This window comes from Rana temporaria, chromosome 5 (assembly GCF_905171775.1).
Source record: "Rana temporaria chromosome 5, aRanTem1.1, whole genome shotgun sequence".
In the NCBI taxonomy this organism is placed as follows: Eukaryota; Metazoa; Chordata; class Amphibia; order Anura; family Ranidae; genus Rana; species Rana temporaria.
The window spans coordinates 33,901,865-33,928,278 of NC_053493.1; the positions used below are offsets into that span (position 1 = coordinate 33,901,865).

Below are 26,414 nucleotides of genomic sequence, written 5' to 3' on the forward strand. Positions count from 1 at the left end.
CCCTACATCATATTTTGATATCTTTAGCACGACTGCATCTCAGGCAATTTTATTTTACTTGGTAATAAAGAGATCTTGGTATTTATTACAGCCTAGTAGGTTCTCGCTCTTTTTGTAAGATGCATAAAATTATGAACAGCTGCTTTGAATTAATCTCCGAGCTGCACTCTGATGGGTTGGGGGTCTTATTCTTAAGAAATTAGATAATAAGAGTTTACTCAAAACACGGGTTTGTGATTGCCTCGGAGCGCCCGTTCCCAGCGTTCTTGGAAATGAACAGTATTATATTAATTGCCGTTATTAGGAGTTCTATTTAGGCTGTCATTGAGAAATCTGTAATGATTATTAGTCAATGTTGATAAATGTTATTAATAAGGATTTGTAATGGCTGCTGGCAGCCTCTAGCCCATCTGTCTTTGGAGACTTCACATTGCTAGCAGATGGCGTTGCGTGTCAAGCGCCGTGCCAAACGGAGTCAAGTCTTGTTCGTTCTTGATTATTTTATTGTCATATCTTGGCAGACGACGCCGTTTAATTTACATGGCGAGAGGCTAATTATCCAGAGAGGGAGAGTGGACAGAGAAAAGTTATAGGGCAGGATGCATATCGAGCCGGAACATCTCTGGGAAAGTGCAAGTTTGAGAAGCAACATGGAGTCACAGTGGTCACCTCCCTGCAAAAGATGTCCCATGTCCCCCATACTTACTTTCCAACTATTTCCCCTGCTGCTCTGTTCACCCCCCAGAGCAAAGGGAAGCAAAGCCCTGTGTAAATCAAGTCAGTCTGGTTGGAGCTTTACACAGAGCAGAGGACCCTTTACTCTTGGCTACAGTTCTCTGGTTTGACAATTTGCCACTCGGGTGACAGCTGCGTCGTTGGACCAACAGGACAGTCACATGCTTCCCCATACCCGGAAGTGTGGGGATATTTCACAAAAGAGAGATCCAGGATAGTGTGTGTGTGTGTGTGTGTGTGTGTGTGTGTGTGTGTGTGTATATGTATATATATATATGTATATATATATATGTATATATATATATATATATATATATATATATATATATATATAATGTATATATATATATATATATATATGTATGTGTATATATATATATATGTATGTGTATATATATATATATATATATATATATATATATATATATTAGAAATGACTGAGAACTGAGCGATCAAACACCACTGCTTGCTCAGTTGTCAGAATTTTGTGAGCATGGAGTCGGGGACTGTCAGTCACATGCTTTCTGCTCTGCCCCTCCCGCGCTGGAATGCTGAGCTGTGGAGGGACGGAAGCGGCTGGCTCAGGCTCTCGGCGGCTCTCTGCTCTCCCCCCCCCCCCTCCTGCGCTTACTGGTGTGCTGAGATGTAGAGGGGCGGGAGCAGCTGGCTCAGGCTCTCGGCGGCTCTCTGCTCTGCCCCTCCTGCGCTCACTGGAGGGCAGGGCTGTGGAGGGGGTGGAAGTGGCTGGCTCAGGCTCTCAGCGGCTCTCTGCTCTGTCTCTCCCGCTCTCACTGGAGTGCTGGGCTGTGGAGGGGATGGGAGCGGCTGGTTCAGGCTCTCAGAGCACTATGTATTCCTTTTGAATTTTATGTGAACAACCATCTGAGAGTGCGTTTATGAGGCCTCCAATTGTGTGAGGAGACTGACTACCATACGTGAAGACAGCCCACTCATCTTTACTATTACCCCTGTTAGGGGACTGCGTGAATGACCTTTCTGTTAACTCAGAGGTCCATTCGTTAAGGTGAGCGGCCTGCACCTCTGGTGGTGGAAACACTGAAGTGGATGCACAGTGATTGTTTTTTAAGCACCCTGTTCACTACCTAGGAGGCTCTCCCCCAATTCGATACATCTTGGCTCTTTACTCTCACCTTTTTTGGACTTGTTTATGGGACTTTAGTTTTCTTTTTGAGCGCTGCACTGCTTCTTACATATGTTTCATTTAGCCTAGGTTCACACTGCTGCGAATTCAAAATCGCGGTAAAATGCGCGATTTTTACCGCGATTTCGCGGCCACGATTTTGCCGCGATTTCGGCCGCAAAAAGTAGTACAGGAACTACTTTTTAAAAATCGCAGATGCGGCGTCGCACTGATTAGGACAGTGCCATTGCCGGCAATTGCCGCCGATTTGAGATGCGATTTGACATGTCAAATCGCATCTCAAATCGTTCCAAATCGTACCCAGTGTGAACCAGGGCTGAAGGATTATTTTATATTGATCTTCAGTGTTCAGCTGCATTGTGTTGGGATTGGTTTTGCACTGTCTGATTTTTTTTTTCTTGTTTTTTAAATACTGTGTTTTTTGTAGAGCTTGTCAGGATGTATGTACACAGGACTGTACAAGGCTGGCTGCACTTCACCACTCCTGTCTCTCATTGCATGTCTCTGGGTCAGGTTTGACCTGTTTGAGAACAATAGACTCTATATAAGGCCAACTCACAGTCCTTAGAAATAGGTGTTAAAGAGAACCTGTCACCCACTTAAATTGATGGTAGAAGCACAGATAAAGTATTTTAAATGCTTTTTCTTTCTACAAATGCTTTTTTTTTTTTTATCTACTTGCAATGTCCTTTTGCCACTCATCCGTCTCCGACCCAGAGTAAGCTGGGTCTCATGCTCATGGCACCCCAGGGAACCCCAAAGGGCAGTACAAGGTACTGTGGCACCCTGGTTCAGAAACCCTGGTCTATAGCGCAATAATGTACCTAAAATATCTTTTAATAAATCTTTCATATTTTTGTTGAAAGGAATGTTTTGGTGACCAGGACAACCTGTTGTTTTGCCCTGCTTGAGCAAATCACAGGGCCTCTTTTAAAGTGGACGTCCACTCAAAAAAATAAAAATACACCAAAATCCTGTAATAAAAAAAATTGAAAAAAAAGCAAAAAATGTTACTTGCCAGAAATGGCGGTTGCTATGTGGAAGTTTCTAATCTGCGTCTTCCCATACCGCAGCAGGTCTTCTTCCTCATCCTCCCTGCGTTGTCTTCTGGGAACTGTGTGTATCCCAGAAAGCAGCCGCCCATTCACAAAAGCGCCGCGAGACTCGTGCATGCGCAGTAGGAATTGGGCAGAGAAGCCGCAAGGCTCCACTACCTGTTTATCTCAGTAAGGATGGCGGCGCCGGGAGCTGCCAGGATCGAGCGATCGGCCTGGGAGGGGGGGGGCGACATCGCGGCCGCCTAGGACAGGTGAGTGTCCTTACTAAAAGTCAGCAGCTACAGTGTTTGTAGCTGCTGACTTAAAAAAAAAATCGTGGGTTGAACCCTGCTTTAATGTAAGGCAGTTTCAAATGTGTGTTGGTATTTTAAAGCTCATCTCCAGGCAAAGGAAAAAAATGCTCCCTTGCAGTGATGCTGCCCCCTGTACACATACTCCTTTAGGCCTGGTTCACTCGCAAAAACAAGCCCCTCCAGGTCCTTTCACTGCAACCAGAGCCTCCATCGTGGTCTCTGACGGCGCCCCAGATACCTGGCGGCTTCTGTGTTCCATCTTCAGCTTCCTGATTGGCCGGGACACGAAACTGGAAGTGACGAAATGGCAAATTTTGATTTGCTAAAGTCAAAATTGGGAGGGTTCACTGCGCTCCAAACGCAATCTAAAACAAGCCAATTGGCGCCTCAGGCTCTAATCACGTGCTTGTTAAACATTGACTGACCTAACAGACTTCTATTAGTCTGGCGCCCCACAGGGCACTGCACACAGAACAGTTTTTATTTTTAAATAAATCATAATATGACTAATATTTTTTAACTTTAAGATGTTACATTTTTTTATTTATATCATTTATTTAAAAATAATCGTTCTATGAATCGCTTTCCTATTGGTCAAAACTTTGGGGGGGGGGGCAGCGCCCCTTGTGGGTTGGCCGCCACTGCTAAAGGAGATGCAGTAATGAAAATATGAAAAGGCAAGCAATTGAAATTGTAAAAGTTATATCGGAAACGATCAGCAGCGAACAATGTGCACTTGGTTAACTCCTTCCTCCCCTAATTTGTTTTTTCTATGTTTTTCTATTTATAACATTGGTAAACTAGTCTATAGACTAAATAAAAATTTAAAGTAGAACTTCTTTAAAGTAGAACTTATTTTTTTAACATTTTGGATAGAACGAGAGAGGAATACAACCCCTGTCAGTTTTTTTTTTTTTTTTTTTTTTTTTTTTTTTACCATCTCTGTACCATTGTGGAGATTTCCCTTCACTTCCTGTCCAAAGCCAAACAGGAAGTAAGAGGAAATCTCTTAATTTGCAGGGAATTCCTTGGGGACCCCCAGATCTAGTGTCCACATTGGAAGATTACCTCTTACTGTTCTGAGTACAACCCAAAATGTTGGGGTTTTCTTTTACTTTCACTTTTATTGTAAATGATAAACAGGACAATTAAGGTAAATCTCCCTAACGGGGCCACAGACGGCAATACAAACTGACATGGGTCTAATCCCTCTCCACTCTATCAAAAAATAAAAATAAAGTTTTGCCTTTAGTTATACTTTAATAATTGCTGGGTCATCCATGTTCTTTATGCCCAGCAATGACCCATATGTGCCATGAATTTTAGTATGCAATGTTTTATCATCCTTGTTTTTATGTTCTGTTGCAGATTGGGATCGGGAGAAGTTACTTGAAGACTGGATGACCAGTCCAGAGAGCTGTTGCCAACGATCTGGTGTTCAGATGCCAACGCCGCCACCCAGCGGGTACAATGCCTGGGACACGCTGCCTTCTCCTCGCACCCCACGCACCACTCGCTCCTCCGTCACTTCACCAGATGAAATTAGCTTGTCTCCCGGAGACATTGACATGACTCTGGTATGTTTATTGCACGGATTATTATGAAGCTGATTGCTTTTTGTGTTATCTGAGATTTTATTAGTGATCTGACTGAATAGAGCAGATTAATGTCCTTACAGAGAGGTCGCATGTACCACCTGAATCTGCCTCTCTGCGTTCCAACACATCCTGAGCATGTTGGAGATTTCAGAGTCATTCAGAAGAACCTGTCAGGGTCTAATTCTAGCCATACATTGTACAATTTTCCTTTAGATTTACCAAAACCATATAACACGAGGTCAGACCTAAACACTTTAACCATTTGCCGCCCAAGGTACGTCATATGACGTCCTGGGGTTTGAGTGATGATGATATCTGATTGAGGCCTGCAGCTACAGGCATCATCCAGATATCATCACTGTTTTCTGATGGCGATTCCATGCACCGTAAAAACAAAAAAAAACATTTTTACAGGCGGCAGGAAGAGATGCCCCCCCCCCCCCCCCCCCCCGCTGCCCTCCAAAGCTTCGACCAGCTCCCCCATACAATCGCCGAGCCGGAGAAAGGAATCTGCCAGAGGTTTTCCATGGAGCTTTCTGGTGACCAGATGGTCCCCGGCAGTTTCTATGACCTTCGGAGTACTGGGACATGACGTTATGACATCACGTCCAGCCCGGCAAAAAGTAAACATTGCTGAAATCTGTTTTTTTTTTTTTTTTTGTTTGTTTTTGTTTTTTTATCTCGATCTTTCCAGCCTGGAGGAGAGATGGTTATTGACCCCACATCTCTCTATAAAGAGGACCTGTAACGCACTATTCCTATTACAAGGGATGTCTACATTCCTTGTAATAGGAATAAAAGTGATCAACATTTTGTTTTTAACGGGAAAGCGTAAAAATGAAAAAATTCAAATAAAAGAAAAGTAAGAAAGTATACCCGCGTGCTTGCACGCAGAAGTGAACGCATATGTACGTCGCGCCCACATATGTAAACGGCATTCAAACAACACGTGTGAGGTATCGCTGCGAACATTAGAGCGAGCGCAATATTTCTCGCCCAAGACCTCTTCTGTAACTTCTGGGGGACCTATTGTTGTTGGGGAGGTAATTTTTTGCTGGTGGGGGACCTATTGTTGCTGGGGGGGGGGTCAGTTGTTGCTGAAAGAGGTCTACTATTGGGAGAGGGGTCTATTGTTGATGGCAGCCAGAGAGTCTATTAATGCTGGTTGTACAGATATCTGTTGATGCTGCCTGGAGTCTATTGTTACTGGGGGGAAATTTAGTTGTGGGTGGTCCATTGCTGTTAGGTGGATCTATTGTGGCTGGCTGCAGGGGATTCCATACAAATTACTTGGCACCACAAAATGATACTTGGGTCTATATTGTGAGTACACCCCTCAAATTTTTGTAAATATTTTATTATATCTTTTCATGTGACAACACAGAAGAAATAACACTTTGCTACAATGTAAAGTAGTGAGTGTATAACAGTGTATATTTCCAGAGGTAGTCTTTGGGAAATAGATGTATGAGTGTTGCCAGCATTGCTGTAGAGGACATGGATTACTGGAACCATGTCCTGTGGTCTGATGAGACCAAGATAAACTTATTTGGGTCAGATGGTGTCAAGTGTGTGTGGCGGCAACCAGGTGAGGAGTACAAAGACAAGTGTGTCTTGTCTACAGACAAGCATGGTGGTGGGAATGTCATGGTCTGGGGCTGCATGAGTGCTGCCAGCATTGAGGAGCTACAGATCAATGAGGGATCCATGAATGCCAACATGTACTGTGACCAGGCCCGGACTGGCCATAGGGCAGACCGGGCAAATGCCCGGTGGGCTGCGGCCACCCGCTCCGTGACATGTTGCCGATCAGGCCGCACAGCGGGAGTTAAGCGACGACCGTGGCCTGGACAGGGTTAACACAGGCCGCGGCTGCCGCTCGCCTACCGCTATGCGGCCATACCTGTCAAATCTGGCGGAACTAGCGGCTGCATGGGCTGGGCTGTGTGTCTCTCTCACACACAGCTCAGCCTCAGAGCCGCGCTGACAGTTCCGCTCTCCACTCTTCCTCTTCCAGCCATGAGCGTCCGCACAGGTGGGGAGAGCTGCAGTCCGGAATGTTTCCCCCGCTGGCCCCCCCCTCTCCTTCTCCTCATGTCGGCAGCATGAAAAGAGAAGTATTTCCAGCCCGTTCTTCTCCCCTCCCCATTGGCCACAGCGGAGACCAATCACAGAAAAATAGAGGGCATCATGGGAAATGTAGTCCCAGAGATAGGTGGCCCAGTTGTTATCAGTGGGGAGCAGACTACAGTCCCCAGCATGCACTCTGTTGGGGGGAAAGAGAAAACCAGGAAATAGGCTGAGCAGCTACTACAGGAGACATGGAAAAAGAAAGAGGACTGTGCTAGGGGAACAAATAGCCCCAGCATCACCAGAGAGTGCCACACTTTACCCTCACCACCAGAGAGCGCCAAGCTGTACCTGCACCACCAGAGAGCGCCACGCTGTACCCGCACCACCAGAGAGCGACACGCTGTACCCGCACCACCAGATAGCGACACGCTTTACCCGCACAACACCAGAGAGCGCCACGCTGTGCCCACGCCACCAGAGAGCGCCACGCTGTGCCTGCGCCACCAGAGAGAGCCACGCTGTACCTGCGCCACCAGAGAGAGCCACGCTGTACCTGCGCCACCAGAAAGAGCCACGCTGTACCCGCGCCACCAGAGAGAGAGCCACGCTGTACCCGCACCAGAGAGAGCCACAATGTACCCTCACCACCAGAGAGAGCCATGCTGTACCCGCACCACCAGAGAGAGAGCCATGCTGTACCCGCACCACCAGAGAGAGAGCCATGCTGTACCCGCACCACCAGGGAGAGAGCCACGCTGTACCCGCACCACCAGAGAGAGCGCCATGCTGTCCAGCACCACCAGAGAGAGAGCAGGTCAGTGTCACGGGGCAGTGTGGGGACAATAGGAGACAGAGAGTACTAGCATTGTATGGCCAAAATAGGACTGGGACACTGTGATAAAAATGGGACTGCACTGTAAAGGGGCAATGTAATCATAGCAGGGCCCCTTTGCAGTGCAGTCCCCTTTATATCACAGTGTCCCTGCCCATTACAGTGTGGAGGACTGACACCAGCCACCCCCATGAAAGTCGACAACCCCCCCCCAGTGACCGGGCTGCTCAGTCTAAAAATGCCCGGGCCTATTTTTTGTCCCAGTCCGGGCCTGACTGTGACATACTGAAGCAGAGCATGATCCCCTCCCTTCAGAGACTGGGCCGCCGGGCAGTATTCCAGCATAACGACCCCAAACACAGCTCCAAGACAACCGCTGCCTTGCTAAAGTAGCTGAGGGTAAAGGTGATGGACTGGCCAAGCATGTCTCCAGACCTAAACCCTATTGAGCATCTGTGGAACATCCTCAAACAGAAGGTGGAGGAGCGCAAGGTCTCTAACATCCTCCAGCCTTGTGATGTTATCATGGAGGAGTGGAAGAGGACTCCGGTGGCAACCTGTGAAGCTCTGGTGAACTCTATGCCCGAGAGGGTTAAGGCAGTGCTGGAAAATGCTGGGGGCCACACAAAATATTGACACTTTGGGCCCAAATTGGACATTTTCAGAGGTGTACTCACTTTTGTTGCCAGCGGTTTAGACATTAATGGTTGTGTGTTGAGTTATTTTGAGGGGACAGCAAATTTATATGGTTATACAAGCTGTACACTCACTACACAACATTGTAGGAAAGTGTCATTTCTTCAGTGTTGTCACGTAAATGTGTTGTCAATGTGTGTGTATATATATATGTGTGTGTGTGTGTGTGTGTGTGTGTATATGTATATGTATGTATATATATATATGTATATGTATGTGTATATATATATGTGTATATATATGTGTGTGTGTATATATGTGTGTGTGTGTGTGTGTATATATATATATATATATATATATATATATATATATATATATATATATATTACACATTGTATAGGCTCTCTCCTTTCGCTCGCTCTATCTATATATACGCACTGTGGGCCGGATTCAGATAGCTCAGCGGATCCTATCTGATTTACGTTACGATTTACGTTACGCCGGCGCAAGTTTTTGAGGCAAGTGCTTTATTCAGAAAGCACTTGCCTCAAAAGTTGCGGCGGCGTATCGTAAATCCCCCGGCGGAATTCAAATTCCGCAGCTAGGGGGTGTGTAACATTTAAATCGGGTGCGTCCCTGCGCCGAACGAACTGCGCATGCACCATCCGCTAAATTTCCCAGCTTGCATTGCTCCAAATGACGTCGCTAGGACGCCATTGGTTTCGACGTGAACGTAAATTACGTCCATCCGTATTCGCGAACGACTTGCGCAAACAACGTAAAAAATTCTAAATTTGACCCGGTAACGACGGGCATACTTAAAGCGGAGGTTCACCGTTAGAGAGCACATTTTCCCCTTAGATTCCTGCTCGTTTTGTCTAGGGGAATCGGCTATTGGTTTTAAAATATGATCCATATTTACCCGTTTACGAGATGCATCCTCTCCGTCGCTTCCGGGTATGGGCTGCGGGAATGGGCGTTCCTTCTTGATTGACAGTCTTCCGAGAGGCTTCCGACGGTCGCATCCTTCGCGTCACGATTTTCCGAAAGAAGCCGAACGTCGGTGCGCAGGCGCAGTATAGAGCCGCACCGACGTTCGGCTTCTTTCGGCTACGAGTGACGCGATGGATGCGACCATCGGAAGCCTCTCGGAAGACTGTCAATCAAGAAGGAACGCCCGCTCCCGAAGACCCATACCCGGAAGCGACGGAGAAGATGCATCTCGAAAACGGTAAGTACGGCTCATATTTTAAAACAAATAGCCGATTCTCCTAGACCAAACGAGCAGGAATCTAAGGGGAAAAGGGCAACAATTAAATAAATGGGTGAACTCCCGCTTTAACATAGGATACGCCGCATATAGCAGGGGTAACTATACGCTGGAAAAAGACGAACGCAAACGACGTAAAAAAAAAGCGCCGGGCGGTCGTTCGTTTCTGAATCGGCGTAACTCCTCATTTGCATATTCCTTGCGTATACAAACGGAAGCGCCACCTAGCGGCCAGCGTGAGATTGCAGCCTAAGATCCGACGGTGTAAGTCACTTACACCTGTCGGATCTTAGGGAGATCTATGCGGAACTGATTCTATGAATCGGGCGCATAGATCCGACCGACGGAACTCAGAGATACGACAGCGTATCAGGAGATACACCGTCGTATCTCTATCTGAATCTGCCCCCTGTATGTACAAGTCAGCAAGCAGTGTTCGCTACAACTTTACTTAGAATCTGAATTACTAGCGAGGGATCAATTCCCAGTTTGGGGATTCTGCCGCTGATCAGCCAGTGTGACATTGCATAGAGAAGTGATGAGTCTACCCACACACTGTTACTGCTCCCCTATTATTGAGGTGACCTCTGTAGCTTCTCCATGGGTTTTTGACTGTAGATTTCATAACGTTTCTAAAGGACTTGGCTTACTGAAATTAGCATGAGCCACTGCAGAGGAAACCGAGCAGCTGTCTGAGCAGTGGTGACCTTGGAGCTGTCTAGACAGCTGCTCTTTGGGGGTTCAGAGCTGGAAGATCGATAAGCGGGGGGGTCACGTGTGTTTGTTTTCACACAAGCGGAGAACCTCCTGAGGTCTCGGCAGAATCGGAGTGATTGACGTATCCTGTGCTGTGGTACTAATTGAGCAAAAACGGGGATGACATGCAGGTTCTTTTTTGTTGTAGATGGTAAAAATGTGAGTTTTTTTTTTTGTTTTTTTTTATGTAATTTTTTTCAGTTTGTGAGAATTGGTTATTTTTATTTAAACCTCAGTTCACTCTAGATCCCAACCCGTCCATGCAAACCGATTTATAGTGTATGTTAACGACACCCTGCAATCCGTTTTCAAAGCGCAGTGCGAATGTGCTGCGATTCCTGTGCGAATTACAAATGCCGTGTCCCGCACCTTATGCCTTTAAACCCGGGCTAAAGGTGTTTAACCACTTGCGTGCTTGCAGGCAGAAGTGAGCACATACGCAAGTCGCACATGCCTATGCGAACAGTATTCGCAACTAAGCATTTGAGGTATCGCCACAAACGCGAGAGAGCAATAATTCTAGTGCTAAACCTCCTCTGTAACCTGTAAAGGTGTTTTTAACTAGTTGCCGACCAGCCGCCGCAGTGCTACGGCGGCAGGTCGGCTCTCCTGCGCGAGAGCCCTTGGCTCTACATAGCCTCGTGAAGCAGCCACTAGGGGCTCGTGCGCGCCACCGGAGGCACGCGCCCCCTGCTCGCTCCTGACTCCCGCGCGCCCGGAAATCGCGATCACCGCCGGGCACCCGCGATCGCTCGTTACAGAGCGAGAACCGGGAGCTGTGTGTGTAAACACACAGCTCCCGGTCCTGTCAGGGGAGAAATGCCTGACTGTCTGTTTGTACAATGTATGAACAGCGATCAGTCATTTCCCCTAGTGAGTTCAACCCCTTCCCCGCCCCCCAGTGTTAACCCCATCCCTGCCAGTGGCATTTTTATAGTAATCAATGCATTTTTATACCACTGATCGCTATAAAAATGCCAATGGTCCCAAAAATGTGTCAAAAGTGTCTGCCATAATGTCGCAGTACTGAAAAAAAATCGCTGATCGCCGCCATTACTAGTAAAAAAAAAGATATTAATAAAAATGCCATAAAATTACCCCCTATTTTGTAAACACTATGGGGCAGATCCACAGAGCGAGTACGCCGGCGTATCTACTGATACGCCGGCTTACTTTCAAATTACCCGCGTCGTATCTTTAGTTTGAATCCTCAAACCAAGATACGACGGCATCTGGGTTAGATCCGACAGGCGTACGGCTTCGTACGCCTTCGGATCTTAGATGCAATACTTCGGCATCCGATTGCGTCGGGTATGCAAATTAGCTATTTCCGACGATCCACGAACGTACGCGCGGTTGTCGCATTCTTTTACGTCGTCTCTAGTCGGCTTTTTCCGGCATATAGTTAAAGCTGGTGTTTTGCGGCGTATAGTTAGACTTGCCATGTTAAGTATGGCCGACGTTCCCGCGTTTAATTTAAATTTTTTTATTTTTTTTTGCGTAAGTCGTAAGTTTCTTATTTGCATGCCAACTGACACAGTGCACCTGTTAGCAGGTGTGCTAACAAAAAACAATGCATCATATACACACCCCATTCGTTAGGTTATTCACGTCTACAGTAGGTGAAGCCGATTTTGTGTCAATCTCGCTCTCTTTCTCAGCGAGATTGAGCACCTACGAGCCCCATCGCGGGAGCCAGCGCCGAGCTGGCTTGCCGCGATGGAGACAGAGCCGTCATAGAAGCGACGGGAGATCCGACTTGGATTCCCGCCAATTCTACACGTGTGCGGCGTTTGTTATGAATCCTGAGGGGGAAGTCCCCGCCGGATTTTAAATAAAAATCCGGCATGGGCCCCCCCCCTCAGGAGCATACCGGGCCCTTAGGTCTGTTATGGGTTGTAAGGAGAGCCCCCCTACGCCGAAAAAAACGGCGTAGGGGGTCCCCCTACAATCCATACCAGACCCGTATCCAAAGCACGCTACCCGGCCAGCCAGGAAGGGAGTGGGGACGAGCGAGCGCCCCCCCCCCCTCCTGAGCCGTACCAGGCTGCATGCCCTCAACATGGGGGGGTTGGGTGCTCTGGGGCAGGGGGGCGCACTGCGGCCCCCCCACCTCAGAGCACCCTGTCCCCATGTTGATGAGGACAGGGCCCCTTCCCGACAACCCTGGCCGTTGGTTGTCGGGGTATGCGGGCGGGAGGCTTATCGGAATCTGGGAGCCCCCTTTAATAAGGGGGCCCCCAGATACCGGCCCCCCACCCTAAGTGAATGAGTATGGGGTACATCGTACCCCTACCCATTCACCTGCAAGAAAAGTGGTAAAAACACAAATAAACCACACAGTGTATTAAAATATTTTATTTTTCTGCTCCGGAGGCCGCCCCCTGTCTTCTTTATTAGCTCTTTTACCAGGGGGGGCTTCTTCTTTGACGTCTTCGGGTGGGTGGGGGCCGCCGTCTGGTTCTCTTCCACCGCCGGGGGGGGTGGCTTTTAAAAAAGCCCCCACCCCCCCGGCGGGTTAACTCCGGCGTCTTCGGCGGGGCTCTTCTTCTTCCGCTATCCCGACGGGTCTTCTCCGCTATCCGGGGGGTCTCGCCGCTCTCCGCTGTTGACTCGTCGCACCCCGGTTCTTCGTCTCGCAGTCCGGTCCCTTCTTCCGTGCTGTACGTCTTCTTCTGTGCTGTGAGTTCTTCTTCCGCGCTGTGACGTCATGTTCTTCACTTCTCTTCTTCTCCCCATGTTGACTCGCCGGTCCTCCTCGCTGAAATGACGGATGCGCGCCTTGCATCGGACCTATATAGGCCTCGCAATCCCATCATGCTCTGGTACCTACCCATGTGATACCTACCCACGTGGGTAGGTATCACATGGGTAGGTACCAGAGCATGATGGGATTGCGAGGCCTATATAGGTCCGATGCAAGGCGCGCATCCGTCATTTCAGCGAGGAGGACCGGCGAGTCAACATGGGGAGAAGAAGAGAAGTGAAGAACATGACGTCACAGCGCGGAAGAAGAACTCACAGCACAGAAGAAGACGTACAGCACGGAAGAAGGGACCGGACTGCGAGACGAAGAACCGGGGTGCGACGAGTCAACAGCGGAGAGCGGCGAGACCCCCCGGATAGCGGAGAAGACCCGTCGGGATAGCGGAAGAAGAAGAGCCCCGCCGAAGACGCCGGAGTTAACCCGCCGGGGGGGTGGGGGCTTTTTTAAAAGCCACCCCCCCCGGCGGTGGAAGAGAACCAGACGGCGGCCCCCACCCACCCGAAGACGTCAAAGAAGAAGCCCCCCCTGGTAAAAGAGCTAATAAAGAAGACAGGGGGCGGCCTCGGGAGCAGAAAAATAAAATATTTTAATACACTGTGTGGTTTATTTGTGTTTTTACCACTTTTCTTGCAGGTGAATGGGTAGGGGTACGATGTACCCCATACTCATTCACTTAGGGTGGGGGGCCGGTATCTGGGGGCCCCCTTATTAAAGGGGGCTCCCAGATTCCGATAAGCCTCCCGCCCGCATACCCCGACAACCAACGGCCAGGGTTGTCGGGAAGGGGCCCTGTCCTCATCAACATGGGGACAGGGTGCTCTGAGGTGGGGGGGCCGCAGTGCGCCCCCCTGCCCCAGAGCACCCAACCCCCCCATGTTGAGGGCATGCAGCCTGGTACGGCTCAGGAGGGGGGGGGGCGCTCGCTCGTCCCCACTCCCTTCCTGGCTGGCCGGGTAGCGTGCTTTGGATACGGGTCTGGTATGGATTGTAGGGGGACCCCCTACGCCGTTTTTTTCGGCGTAGGGGGGCTCTCCTTACAACCCATAACAGACCTAAGGGTCCGGTATGCTCCTGAGGGGGGGACCCATGCCGGATTTTTATTTAAAATCCGGCGGGGACTTCCCCCTCAGGATTCATAACACGCCGCACACGTGTAGAATTGGCGGGAATCCAAGTCGGATCTCCCGTCGCTTCTATGACGCGCTTGCTGGGATGTGCTGTCACTATTCCAGTGAGTGTGAGATGCCGGCGAGATCTCGGCACCCTGTCGCCGAGAATCAGCGCGACGCTGTCGTGCTAAAAGCACAATATCACAAACACCTACTGTATGTTAAAAAAAAAATTACGTCCTAGCGACGTCATTTAGCGCAATGCACGGGGGAAATTTGAGGACGGCGCATGCGCAGTTCATTCGGCACGGGGACGCGCTTCATTTAAATGAAACACGCCCCCTAATCGCCGATTTGAATTCCGCCGCCAGAGATAGACTACGCCTTAACTTACGTCGCAAAATCTTTAAGGATTCGAACTAAAGCCAGGTAAGGTACGGCGGCGTAGCGTATCTCTGATACGCTGCGCGGGTGCAGATCTCTGTGGATCTGCCCCTATAACTTTTGTGCAAACCAATCAATAAACGCTTATTGCGATTTTTTTTTTTTATTTTACGAAAAATATGTAGAAGAATACGTATCGGCCTAAACTGAGGAAAAAAAATGTTTTTTTATATATTTTTGGGGGATATTTTTTATGGTAAAAAATATATTAATTTTTTTTAAAAATTGTTGCTCTATTTTTGTTTATAGTGCAAAAACTAAAAACCGCAGAGGTGATCAAATACCACCAAAAGAAAGCTCTATTTGTGGGAAAAAAGGACGCCAATTTTGTTCGGGAGCCACGTCGCACGACCACGCAATTGTCAGTTAAAGCGACGCAGTGCCGAATCGCAAAAAGTGCTCTGGTCTTTGACCAGCAATATGGTCCGGGGCTTAAGTGGTTAAAGCATCGCCTATGGAGATTTTTAAGTACCGTAGTTTGTGACCATTCCACGAGCGTGCGCAGTTTTAAAGCGTGACATGTTGGGTATCTATTTACTCAGCGTAACTTCATCTTTTAAATTTTACAAGAAAATTTAAGTACAGGCATACCCCGCTTTTAAGTACACAATGGGGTTTATTTAATAATGCTGGAAATCGCAATATCAGGCTCACTTCTGCATAGAAACCAATGGGCTTCTAACCCCAGCTTGTTCAATTAAGCCTGGTAATAAAACCTGGAAGCTCATTTGTTTCTGTGCAGAAGAGAGCCTGATTTTGCGCTTTCCTAGGTAGATTCAGGTACGTTCGCGTAACTTTGCGGCGGCGGCGTAGCTTAAGGAATTTAAGCTACGCCGCCGTAAGTTAGCGAGGCAAGTACATGATTCACAATGTACTTGACTGCTAAGTTACGTTGGCGTAGCCTGAATCAATATTTCATTATTCAAATGTGTTTGAGGGGGGCGTGTTTTATGTTAATGGCGCTTGACCTTATGTTTTTTAAGTTTTTTGCGAACTGCGCATGCGCCGGGCGCCTACATTTCACAGTGTTCATTGCGGCTAAGTACGCCGCACGGGCCTATTAATTTTGACGTAGACGTAAACTACGTAAATCCCGATTCACGGACGACTTGCGCAAATGACGTAAAAAATTTGAATTTCGACGCGGGAACGGCAGCCATACTTGACATTACTATTCCAATAGGGCCTAGCTCTAACTTTACGCGGCCTATCTCTTACGTAAACGGCGTAAAAGTACTGCGTCGGCCGGGCGTACGTTCGTGAATCGGCGTATCTCCTCATTTACATATTCTACGCCGACCGCAATGGAAGCGACACCTAGCGGCCATCCAAAATATTGCAATCTAAGATAGGACGGCGCAAGCCGTCGTATCTTAGATATGTTTAAGCGTATCTCTGTTTGAGCATACGCTTAAACATAAGTCGGCGTAGATTCTGAGTTAGGTCGGCTTATCTACTGATAAGTCGGCCTAACTCTTACTGAATCTACCTATCCATCTTTAGTAAATAAACCCCATTGTGTACTTAAGTGTGGGGTATGCCTGTAAATATTGTGGGTTTTTTCTTCCAATTCATTTTACGGTAACTGTATTTTTTTCCGAAAAAATAGTTAGCAAAACCGCTGCACAAACACTGTGGGATAAAAAATTTCAATGCTCACCATTTCATTCCCTAGGGTCTCTGCTAAAAAAAAAGGGTAATTTTGGGGGTTATAAGTAAATTTCTAGCAACAAAATACAGATTTAAACTTGTAAACAAGTGCCAGAAAAAGCCTGGTCAGCAAGTAGTGAAATATGCATTTCTTATTTGCATGCCAACTGACACAGTGCACCTGTTAGCAGGTGTGCTAACAAAAAACAATGCATCATATACACACCCCATTCGTTCCGCAGGTTCACCCATCCATACACACCCTATTTGTTCCACACCTTCATATGTGAAAAACATGTTTACTTATTGCGCTTAATGAATTAACCCATTCTCTGCAGCAACAGTGTGCAGGTCCCAAAGCATGCAAAATAAACTGCTTTGATATATGCAGACAAATAGTATGTATGTGTTCAATATGGCAATAAAAGCACATCCATTAGTCTTCTCTTTTCCTAACAGTGTGGTATCTGCATGTGCAGTATTTCTGTATTTGAAGACCCTGTGGAAATGGCCTGTGGACATGACTTTTGCAGAACATGCTGGGAGTCGTAAGTATTAACACTTTAGTAACATTGCTTGTTGATAAAATCGCTGTAAATGTTGCCGATTGCTTGGGGGGTCTTATAGAATTGTGGGAAGTGATTTGTGCTGGCCATAACAATTTTAATTTTTTTTCACTTAAACAGACATTTTTGGGGTTTAATTAAAAAAAAGTAACACAAAAAATCGTAATGTAAGGAAGGGGTCGGCAACCCGTGGCCGGCAGGCCGTACCCTGCCAGCCACCACTTATTCACGGGCACCCGGCCTGCGGACATGTTCACCGATGTCCTCTTGGTTGGACAGCAGCGAATGGCTGGTATCGCAGGGCTGAATAGGAGCGAGAACCGCTAGAGTTAACTTTTTACATTAAACAGCAGGTGATTGGTTACCAGGCGATCCCAGCAACCAATCACCAGCCTGTTTGTGTAAAAAGTTAACTTCTTCTCTCATTGTTCTCATATGATAATCCTATATAATTTTAATACACTATTTTTACATTACACCACTCTGAATACATGAATATGTGAAAATGTATTTATTTTATTTTATTCTTTTATGTATTTTGATTGAATAAGAAACTTGTTTTACACATTGATTATATGTATCTTCGCTTATATCTTATTTGCAATGCTCTCTATTGTATATCTTTATATTTATTACATGTAAAATAATAATACTTAATAAAAACATTGTAAAAAAAAAGTTAACTTCAGCAGTTCCCGCCCCAATCTAGCCCTGCAATGCCAGCTGCTCACTGCTGTGCTCTACACCTGTGTAAGGTAGGAGAGTTGTACCTTCACAGTGTGTGCTTTTGTGTCCGTGGGATGGGGGGCAGAGGACACTACAGTGGGGGGGGGGGCAGTTTCAGAAAACATTGCTTTGGGGGAGCACAGGAAACTTGATATGGGGGAGGGGCCTAGGACAGAATGGGAGTAATTTGAAGGGGGGTAGAGGACTCTGCAATGGGGGGGGGCCCTATTAGGGACCCCATCACCTCATGGGACAAGGAACCTCTTCTCACCTGGGGACAAGAACCCCATCTCCCCTGGGGAAAGGGCCATCATCTCCCCTGGGGACAGGAACATGAACCCCATCTGCAGACCATGCTGGCTGGCGTCAGCCACCCTTGGGTGCCAGGATGGGTGAAGGGGCCGTAAAATCCGAATACCCAGCCACATGCTACCTCAGGGTAAACTGACTTTGTATTTATTGAAGCACCTTAAAGTGAGGTAAACCTGTACGGTTATTCTAATATGTTAGGATTATTATTTTCTTCATTTAAAAGCAGGTGAATGTGGCCCTCCATGCATTCACATACATTGAATCCGGCTCTTAAGTGGAAAAAGGTTTCTGACCCCTGATGTAGGGGTGCGCATCTTCACCGGTCTTACGATTCGATTCAATTACCATTATCTGGTCAACGATTCGATTAGATTCCGCGATGCATCAAGATTACCAACGAGGTCTCGCTTCCGCTTGGGCCGCCTAGGTGGCCCTTTCTCTCCGCAATCTTCTGAGACACATCACAGGTCCCAGAAGATTGCCCGGCTATGCAGGACAGCGCACCTGGCTGTGAAGCTGCAAGCTGTCACAGCCGGATGACCACAGTAGTATTGCCAGCACCGTGGACAGAATGGAGTGTTCGGGTGGCCACATCGCTGGATTGTGGGACAGGTGAGTGTCTTTTTATTAAAAGTCAGAAGATACCCTTTTTTTGTAGCTGCTGACTTTTAATTTTTTTTTTTTTTTACTGAACTCTGCTTTTAAATAAAAATAACCTCACTCCCTTAAAGTGGAGTTACACCTAAAAGTGTAACTTCTGCTTTAAGCACTCCTCGTCCCCTGACATGCCATATTTGGCATGTCATTTTTTTGTCCTCTTTTTAGTGGGACTTCCTGTCCCGGCTGTCTAGGTGACTCCCCCTGTAGCCCTAGGTGGCCCCTCCCTGCCAGCAATCTTCTGGGACACAGAAGATTGGCTGGCCAATGTCAGATCACAGTGCGTGCCTGGCCATGAAGCCGTAAACTATCATGGCCGGGTGCCCACAGTAGATATGACGGTGTTGAGGAGAGGAGCGGGGAAAGGTACGGGGCTCTGTGCGCCCGCATCGCTGGACCGTGGGACAGGTAAGTGTCTGTTTAATAAAAGTCACCAGCTACACTAAAAAACGGTGGAACTCCACTATAAAAAGTGCACTAATCCGGTGCACTACAGGGTACAGTAATATACGCATGTAGCTGCTGGGAGGTCAGGAGGGATTAGAATTCACAGCAAGTTCCCTGTACTGTCTCTGTGTTGAAATTTCCCTGGATTCCCAAGTTCGCACATTCCAGCACACTAGGAGTTAACACAATGGAATGTGCCCAGGGAAATGTCAACACAGAGCACATGGAGGAGGAGAAAGAATACTGCTGTAACTAAGAATACCTGTTTTGCAATACATGCCGTTCTAAACCATTAAGTGGCCACTGCTGCATGTGCTTTTTAAAATATATACAGCTTCTCATACCTGCATTTCTGTCTGTGTATGCCCTCTATATTCCGCACATGTGACTCTGTCCTGTCTGGCCCGCCTCTCACCTCTCGTTCTCCTCTTTCCCGACGTCAGTGGGAGTTCTCAGCCCCGCCCACCGACTGTACTGTAGCTATCAGATGAGAAGAGAGGAGGGCGGGGCTGATGTCAGGAGAGACGTGGGAGGTGAGAGGCGGGCCGGAGCGAACAGTCAGTCACATGAGAGAAATATACAGAGTATACAGACAGCAATATAGGTATGAAACACAGTATATTTTAAAAAGCACATGCAGCAGTGGCTACTAAATGTATTATATCGGCATGTATTGTAAAAGGGGTATTTTAATATACACGCTCGGAGCGCTCTCCCGGGAGGGGCGGGGCAAGTCGGGGATGACGTCACCCGACATCGATTATTGGGGTCACATGCATCGATGCTGCATCGGGGGCCCCCGAATCGCGGTGCATCAATGCAACGATTATATTCAGCACCCCTACCCTGATGTAAGGTATATGGAGGCACCACTCAATGTCTGCCTTGTATCATGTAAGACAAATGTAGGCACCATTCGATGCCTGCTTTTTATCATATAAGGTATATGCAGACCCCACTTGATGCTTGCCTGTTTTTTTTATCAGCCAAAGATATAAGCAGGAATCACGTGATGCCCGTCTTGTACAACCTAACCAAATATGTGGGTATCGCTCAATGCCCGCCTTATATCCTTCACAGGTATAATAGTTATATGCAGTCACCACTCAATGTGTGCCTTGCATAACCAAATGGTATTTGCCAGCACTACTCTATGCCTGCCTGCCTTGTATAATTTAAGGTTATGCAGGCACCACTTGAAGCATGCCATGTGTTACCACAGCACTACTGGATGCCTGCCGGCCTTGTATCACCAAAAATCATACACGGGCATTAATCAATGCCAGTCTTGTATCACAGAACGGTATATGTGGTCACCACTCAATGCCTTAACTTTATTACCACAGCCTGTTCCGTGCCAAATCTACATCCACGGCTTCCTCTGCTTCTATTCCCACATGTCCCCCTTGTGTTTCCCTGCCTTGGCACTGCAGGAACTCTCACTGGTATATCCAGTTGTCGGTGCGCCCGGCAGGTGGGAGATGATAAAACAATTATTTGTAATATTATCCAGACACGTCTTTTCTTACACAGGATCTTGAGCAAAGTCTGGCCGCCTCCAGCTTCCCTTTATTGCAACTTTATTGAAAATGACATTTTCCTTCCCACACATGAAAGACTTGCGTATGTCTGTCAGGTCCAAAAAGAAAGGATTGCTGCAATGCCGAACCCCAGGGAAATTCTTCTCTGTCATGCAGAATGGAAATGTAATTGTAGGAGGACAGTGTACCAAGGCTCGCTCCATCTGTAAGGCCGATAAAACTGAAAAACAAAAATGCACCTTCCAGAGGAAAAAATAATATGATTTTTAATAATAAGAAGAGATGGATTTAGGTCTTGGAGAATTATTAATACAGACTTCTCTTTGACTTGTTTTTTTTTTTGTGAGCCTTACCTGCGGAGCTGACCAGATCCCAGTAACATCAGTGCTTGCCAGTAATGCCAATCAGTGCCTACCTGTACCCATTAGGGATGCCAATCAGTAACAATTAGGGATGTTAATCAGTGCCCATCAATAATGCCAGTCAGTGCCTCCTCATCAGTAATGCCTATTAGTACCATCTATCGGTGCTGCATATTAGTGCCGCCTCATCAGTAATGCCTATCAGTGCCACCTCATCTGTCCCGCCTCATCAGTAATGCCTATCAGTGCCACCTCATCTGTCCCGCCTCATCAGTAATGCCTATCAGTGCCACCTCATCTGTCCCGCCTCATCAGTAATGCCTATCAGTGCCACCTCATCTGTCCCGCCTCATCAGTAATGCCTATCAGTGCCACCTCATCTGTCCCGCCTCATCAGTAATGCCTATCAGTGCCACCTCATCTGTCCCGCCTCATCAGTGCTGCCTCATCGGTGGCTGTCAGTGAAGGAGAAAACGTATTTACAAAATTATAACCAAAACAATTTTTTTTTTTTTTGTAGCGCAAAAAATAAAAAAAGGCCAGCGGTGATCAAATACCGCCAAAACAAAGTTCTATTTGTAGGAAAAAATATATAAAAATGTCATTTACAGTGTTGTATGACCGCACAATTGTCATTCAAATTACAACCGTGCTGAAAATTGGCCTGGGCAGGAAGGGGATGAAAGTGCCCTTTATTGAAGCAGTTAAACCGAATTAAAAAAAAAAAACCTCATCAGCTGCAGTGGGCATGAGGCCTTATGGAGTCAAATTTAAGAGCGTAGACCCAAAAAAATGCCACAAGCTCCTAAACGCAAGTTTAGAAGCTGTAATGTACATGAAGCCTTAGATGCTACCATCAGCTGTTAGAACTGTATTTTGTAGATAATAGGCGTGTGTGTATTAATTATTCAACTGTGATCCTTCAAAGTACAACTCCATTCAAATATTTCCTTCTTCCTTTTTTTTTTTTTTCTCTTCTTTTTCAGGTTTTTAAACCTTAAGATTCAGGAAGGAGAAGCTCATAACATCTTCTGCCCAGCCTATGACTGTTTCCAGCTGGTTCCCGTGGAGGTCATAGAGAGTGTGGTGTCCAAGGAGATGGATAAGAGATACCTTCTGTTTGATATTAAGGTGGGCATGAAAGGGTGCGCCCATCCAAACCTGATAAGCCCATCTGCTACCTGTATAGCTTGCAAAGAGGTTTTTCCGACCTTCATCTAAAAGCAATCCTAGCAGCTGTTTAGCTGCTAAATTGCTTTTACAGGCGGCTGGAGGGGGGACGTCCAAGTGCCCTTGGCCTCTTTGGGCTCTCCCGTGCCATCGGGTAAACTGGTATCCATACCGGCCGCACTGACGGGTTTTGAGAGAGCTGGCCAAAGGACCTTCCGGGCTAGGAGTCGAGAAGCAACATCATCATTACGTCCCTTCTGGTTAGATCAGATGTAAACCCTGCCATTTTTTAAAACATGATATCAATGTGTTTTTTTTTTTTATTATTTTGATCTGATGCTTTCCAGGGTAGAGCAGAGATCTGGGTTCTTATAGACCCCAGATGTCTCTATAAAGAGGACCTGTCATGCCTTATTTCTATCACAAGGGATGCTTACATTTCTTATCATAGGAATAAAAGTGCTAACAAAAATGTAACAAACAAATAATTTTTTTAGCTAATTAGGAGCCAGTCGGCTGCTGATTTTCCAGCATGCTCGTCCGTCAGAAGCCAGCCAAATTCGGGCAGCTTCAGTCGGTGCGGCTGCCATACACACGGGCCGAATGTCAGTCAGTTTTTAAATCAATCGGCCAATGTTTCCCAACATTCGGCCTGTGTATAGTAGGCTTTAGACTGACACACACACACAAACAAACACAAAAGCACACACACACATTTTATTTATTTATTTATTTATTTATATGTATATATATACCGTATTTATCGCGGTATAACGCACTCTGGCGTATACCGCGCACCCCCAAAGTGGCCCCCAATCCTGTGGGAAAAAAAGATTTTTAGTTTTTTTGTACTTACAGTTTTGATGTCTTGCGCGGCGTCCATCTGCGGCCTCGTCGGGTCCGGCGTCCTTCTGCGGGTCCGGTGTCCATCTTCGGCGGGTCCGGTGTCCATCTTCGGCGGGTCCGGTGTCCATCTTCGGCGGGTCCGGCATCCTTCGGCGGCGTCCTCCCGCTCGTTTCCCGCCACGACTTTGAATACTGCGCCCGCATATAGCGAGCGCAGTACACTCGTGAATCTTCGGGCAGGCTCGGGCGCCTCTCGCACTGACGTCCTGTACGCTCAGGACGTCAGGACGTCAGTACGAGAGGCGCCGAGACTGGCCGAAGATTCACGAGTGTACTGCGCTCGCTATATGCGGGCGCAGTATTCAAACTCATGGCGGGAAAGCGGGTATCGGCGTATATCACGCACCCACGATTTTGCCCTGATTTTCAGGGCAAAATAGTGCGCGGTATACGCCGATAAATACGGTATATAATATATATAAATTCCACACTAATTTTGAATAGCGGACAATTAATCTACCAGCACGTCTTTGGAGTGTGGGAGGGAACTGGAGTACTACACAAGTAGTACATGCAAACTCAATGCAAATGGTGTCCTGAGCACTAAGCCATTGTTCTTAATGCTTTGCTGTTTACACTGTGCTATACATCATCAAACATCACACACTTTTTAACTGATAACATTGTGCAGCACATTAAACATTTCATTCTAAAGGCCTACATACATTGTATTATTCCTAGAGAAAAATGGAAAGCAACTGTGCTATGTGAATATAGTGGATGTGGGTTAATAAGCAGCAATTAGTACGTCAAACGAACATAAAAAAGCATAAGGAAAAAAATAACTGCGCTAAACCAAAAATTAGTGTTCGTTTAAAGGAAAACTAGGTCGGGCATAGGCCCAAAGATAGGTGTTGTTACCTACCGGTAAATTTCACCGTGATACGTGCATACATAAATGAAAAAATAAATACACATTAATCTAGGATAATAATTAAGCTCCAACAACCTGGAGACGTAATAGTGAATTTTCACAATAATACGTGCATGCATAAATAAATAAATAAATACACCTTAATCTAAAATGATGATTGAGCTCCAACGGCCTGGAGACCCAATATAAGCTTGTGTATATAAAGCAGTGACACTTGTGTGTATAAATTAATAGCACCTATGACCATTGCTGGAAAGGTACCAATATATAAATTATATCGGTAACAAAATTGAAAATAAAAGAGAAGCAATAATAAAAAAGTTCATTTTTCTAAATTGGTGTCACAAAAGGAGGAAAGAAAGTCCGTAGTTGTGTCAGTTTTGAACACCCGTGCACAATCCAAACAAGTAGTTATTCGTGGTCTATAGAAGCCTTATGTGAATCCACCACCAGCAGTCTGAATCTGCTTACCAGATACGAAGGTCCCTACGGACCAAGCCCAACATGTAACTCCAAAACAGATGACCTGTTTGTTAATGATTTCCGGGTACAGCAAACTCCAAATTAGTGTTCAATGAGACCGATCAGAAAAAGCATAGCATAAAACCAGGGATACTTTTATTGTATAAAGATTACAAAGGTATAACACTCACATTTAGGATGATTTGTAAAAGCAATCAGCCATGCAGTTCCGGCCGGACGCTTGCAGGCAAATGGACCGCTCGTGGAGAGGTACGGTGAGAGGGGATAACACCAGCGTGTCGATCGTTCCTCCCGACGCGTTTCGTGAAAGAATCACTTTTCTCTGCTCTCCCCTATGGGGGGAATCGGATGAACACGGACCGTCAGACGGATGGAAAAGTAGGTTTTTCCTCCGCCACACTTTGGCGGATCGGATGTCAGCGGGCATGTCACCACTGACATCCGCGGCTCCATAGAGGAGCACGGAGCGCCCGTTCAGGTCCGCAAAAAACTGTTAGGCGTACCTGAACGGGCCGCCCGTGTGAAAGAGCCCTAATACTGATTATTTTCCATTGCACAGAGCGTTCTGTATTCTACATACCCTGACACGGAAATACACTGACACACCAGGGGGAATCGTCTCCTTCATAAAGTACATTCGTTTTTACAATTGACATTAATAACAATCATAAATGTAAAAGATATCCAATGGCATTTTAGTTGGTTAAAGTGGTTCCTAAAGGCTTTAGTTTTTTTTACCTTAATGCATTCTCTGCATTAAGATAAAAAACCTTGTGTGTCCAGGAAACGGCCCCCCAGCCCCCCTTCTACTTACCTGAGCACGATCTCAATCCAGAAATGTGCAAGAGAGCAGAAGCTCTACGCTCTCTCCCTCCTCACTGGGCAGATTGATAGCAGCGGGATTCAAAAAAATTCTTTGGTGAAGGCGCGGGGAGGCTGGGCTGAGCCGCGCTATCTGCGTCTGTAAACGCAAGCAGCGTGGCCCTATATCGAGTCCACGCAAGTACCCCCAAAGGAAGCGGCTTCCTTTGGGGGCACTCACTGAAGAAGTGGAGACAGGAGTGCTGGTGAGGGACCCCAGAAGAGGAGGATCGAGGCTGCTCTGTGCCAAACCATAGCACAGAGCAGATGTGACATGTTTTTTTGTTTTTAAGAAAAAGTCAGGTTTACAATGACTTTAAAGTCCAGGGATTGCACAGTTGTAATGGTGTGGTTTTAGCGTCACAGCCGTGTTCCCAGAACAGGCATACATTTGTTAGTTGGTATATACTGTTAAAAAAAAAAGATGTCCTTCCTATCCCATTGTTTTTTTTTTTTTTTACCGGCAGGCATTTGTTGAAAATAACACTGCAATTCGATGGTGCCCAACACCAGCCTGCGAGCGGGCTGTGCGCTTAAAGAAGCAAGGGACCAATACATCTGGGTCCGACATCCTGACCTTCCCCTTGTTGCGAGCTCCAGCCGTGGACTGTGGGAAAGGGCATCTGTTCTGCTGGTTAGTGCATTTCAATGTTACAATTATTACTTGCCACTTGATTTTTGGGTATATTTTAACGAAGAACTTTAAAAGTTTAAATCTTAAAGGTGGTCCCTGTAGAAAAGTAAAAAAAAAATGTGCATGATCCTCCTCTTCTCTGGTCCCTCTTTGGTGCTCCTGGTCCCTCTCTCCTGTCTAGTGCCCCCACAGCAAGCAGCTTGCTATGGGGTCACCTAAGCCGAAGCTGCAGATCCGTGTGTCCATTCAGACACAGAGCTGTGGTTCGGCCCCTCCCCTCTCTCTCCTGATCGGCTAACTGATATTGATTGGCTGCTGTGTCTCAGCCAATCAGGAGGGAGAGTCCCGGACAGCCGTGGGACTTGTGAAAATTGCTGAACGGAGATGGGGCTTAGGTAAGTATTAAAGGAGTTGTAAAGGCAGAAGGTTTTTTATCTTAATGCATTCTATGCATTACGATGATAAGCCTTCTGTGTGTAGCAGCCCCCCTCT

At 46.8% G+C, this 26,414-nt stretch overlaps 1 protein-coding gene across 1 annotated transcript in view; it reads left to right on the forward strand.

Moving 5' to 3' along the window:
* The window catches only part of ANKIB1 (ankyrin repeat and IBR domain containing 1), a 215,858-nt gene that overhangs the window by 126,645 nt on the left and 62,799 nt on the right, over positions 1-26,414 (forward strand). Inside the window, exons 6-9 of the mRNA XM_040352348.1 lie at positions 4,617-4,825; positions 16,843-16,931; positions 21,981-22,125; positions 25,756-25,922. Of these exons, the coding sequence (XP_040208282.1) occupies positions 4,617-4,825; positions 16,843-16,931; positions 21,981-22,125; positions 25,756-25,922 (610 nt within the window). The remainder of the gene's footprint in view (positions 1-4,616; positions 4,826-16,842; positions 16,932-21,980; positions 22,126-25,755; positions 25,923-26,414) is intronic.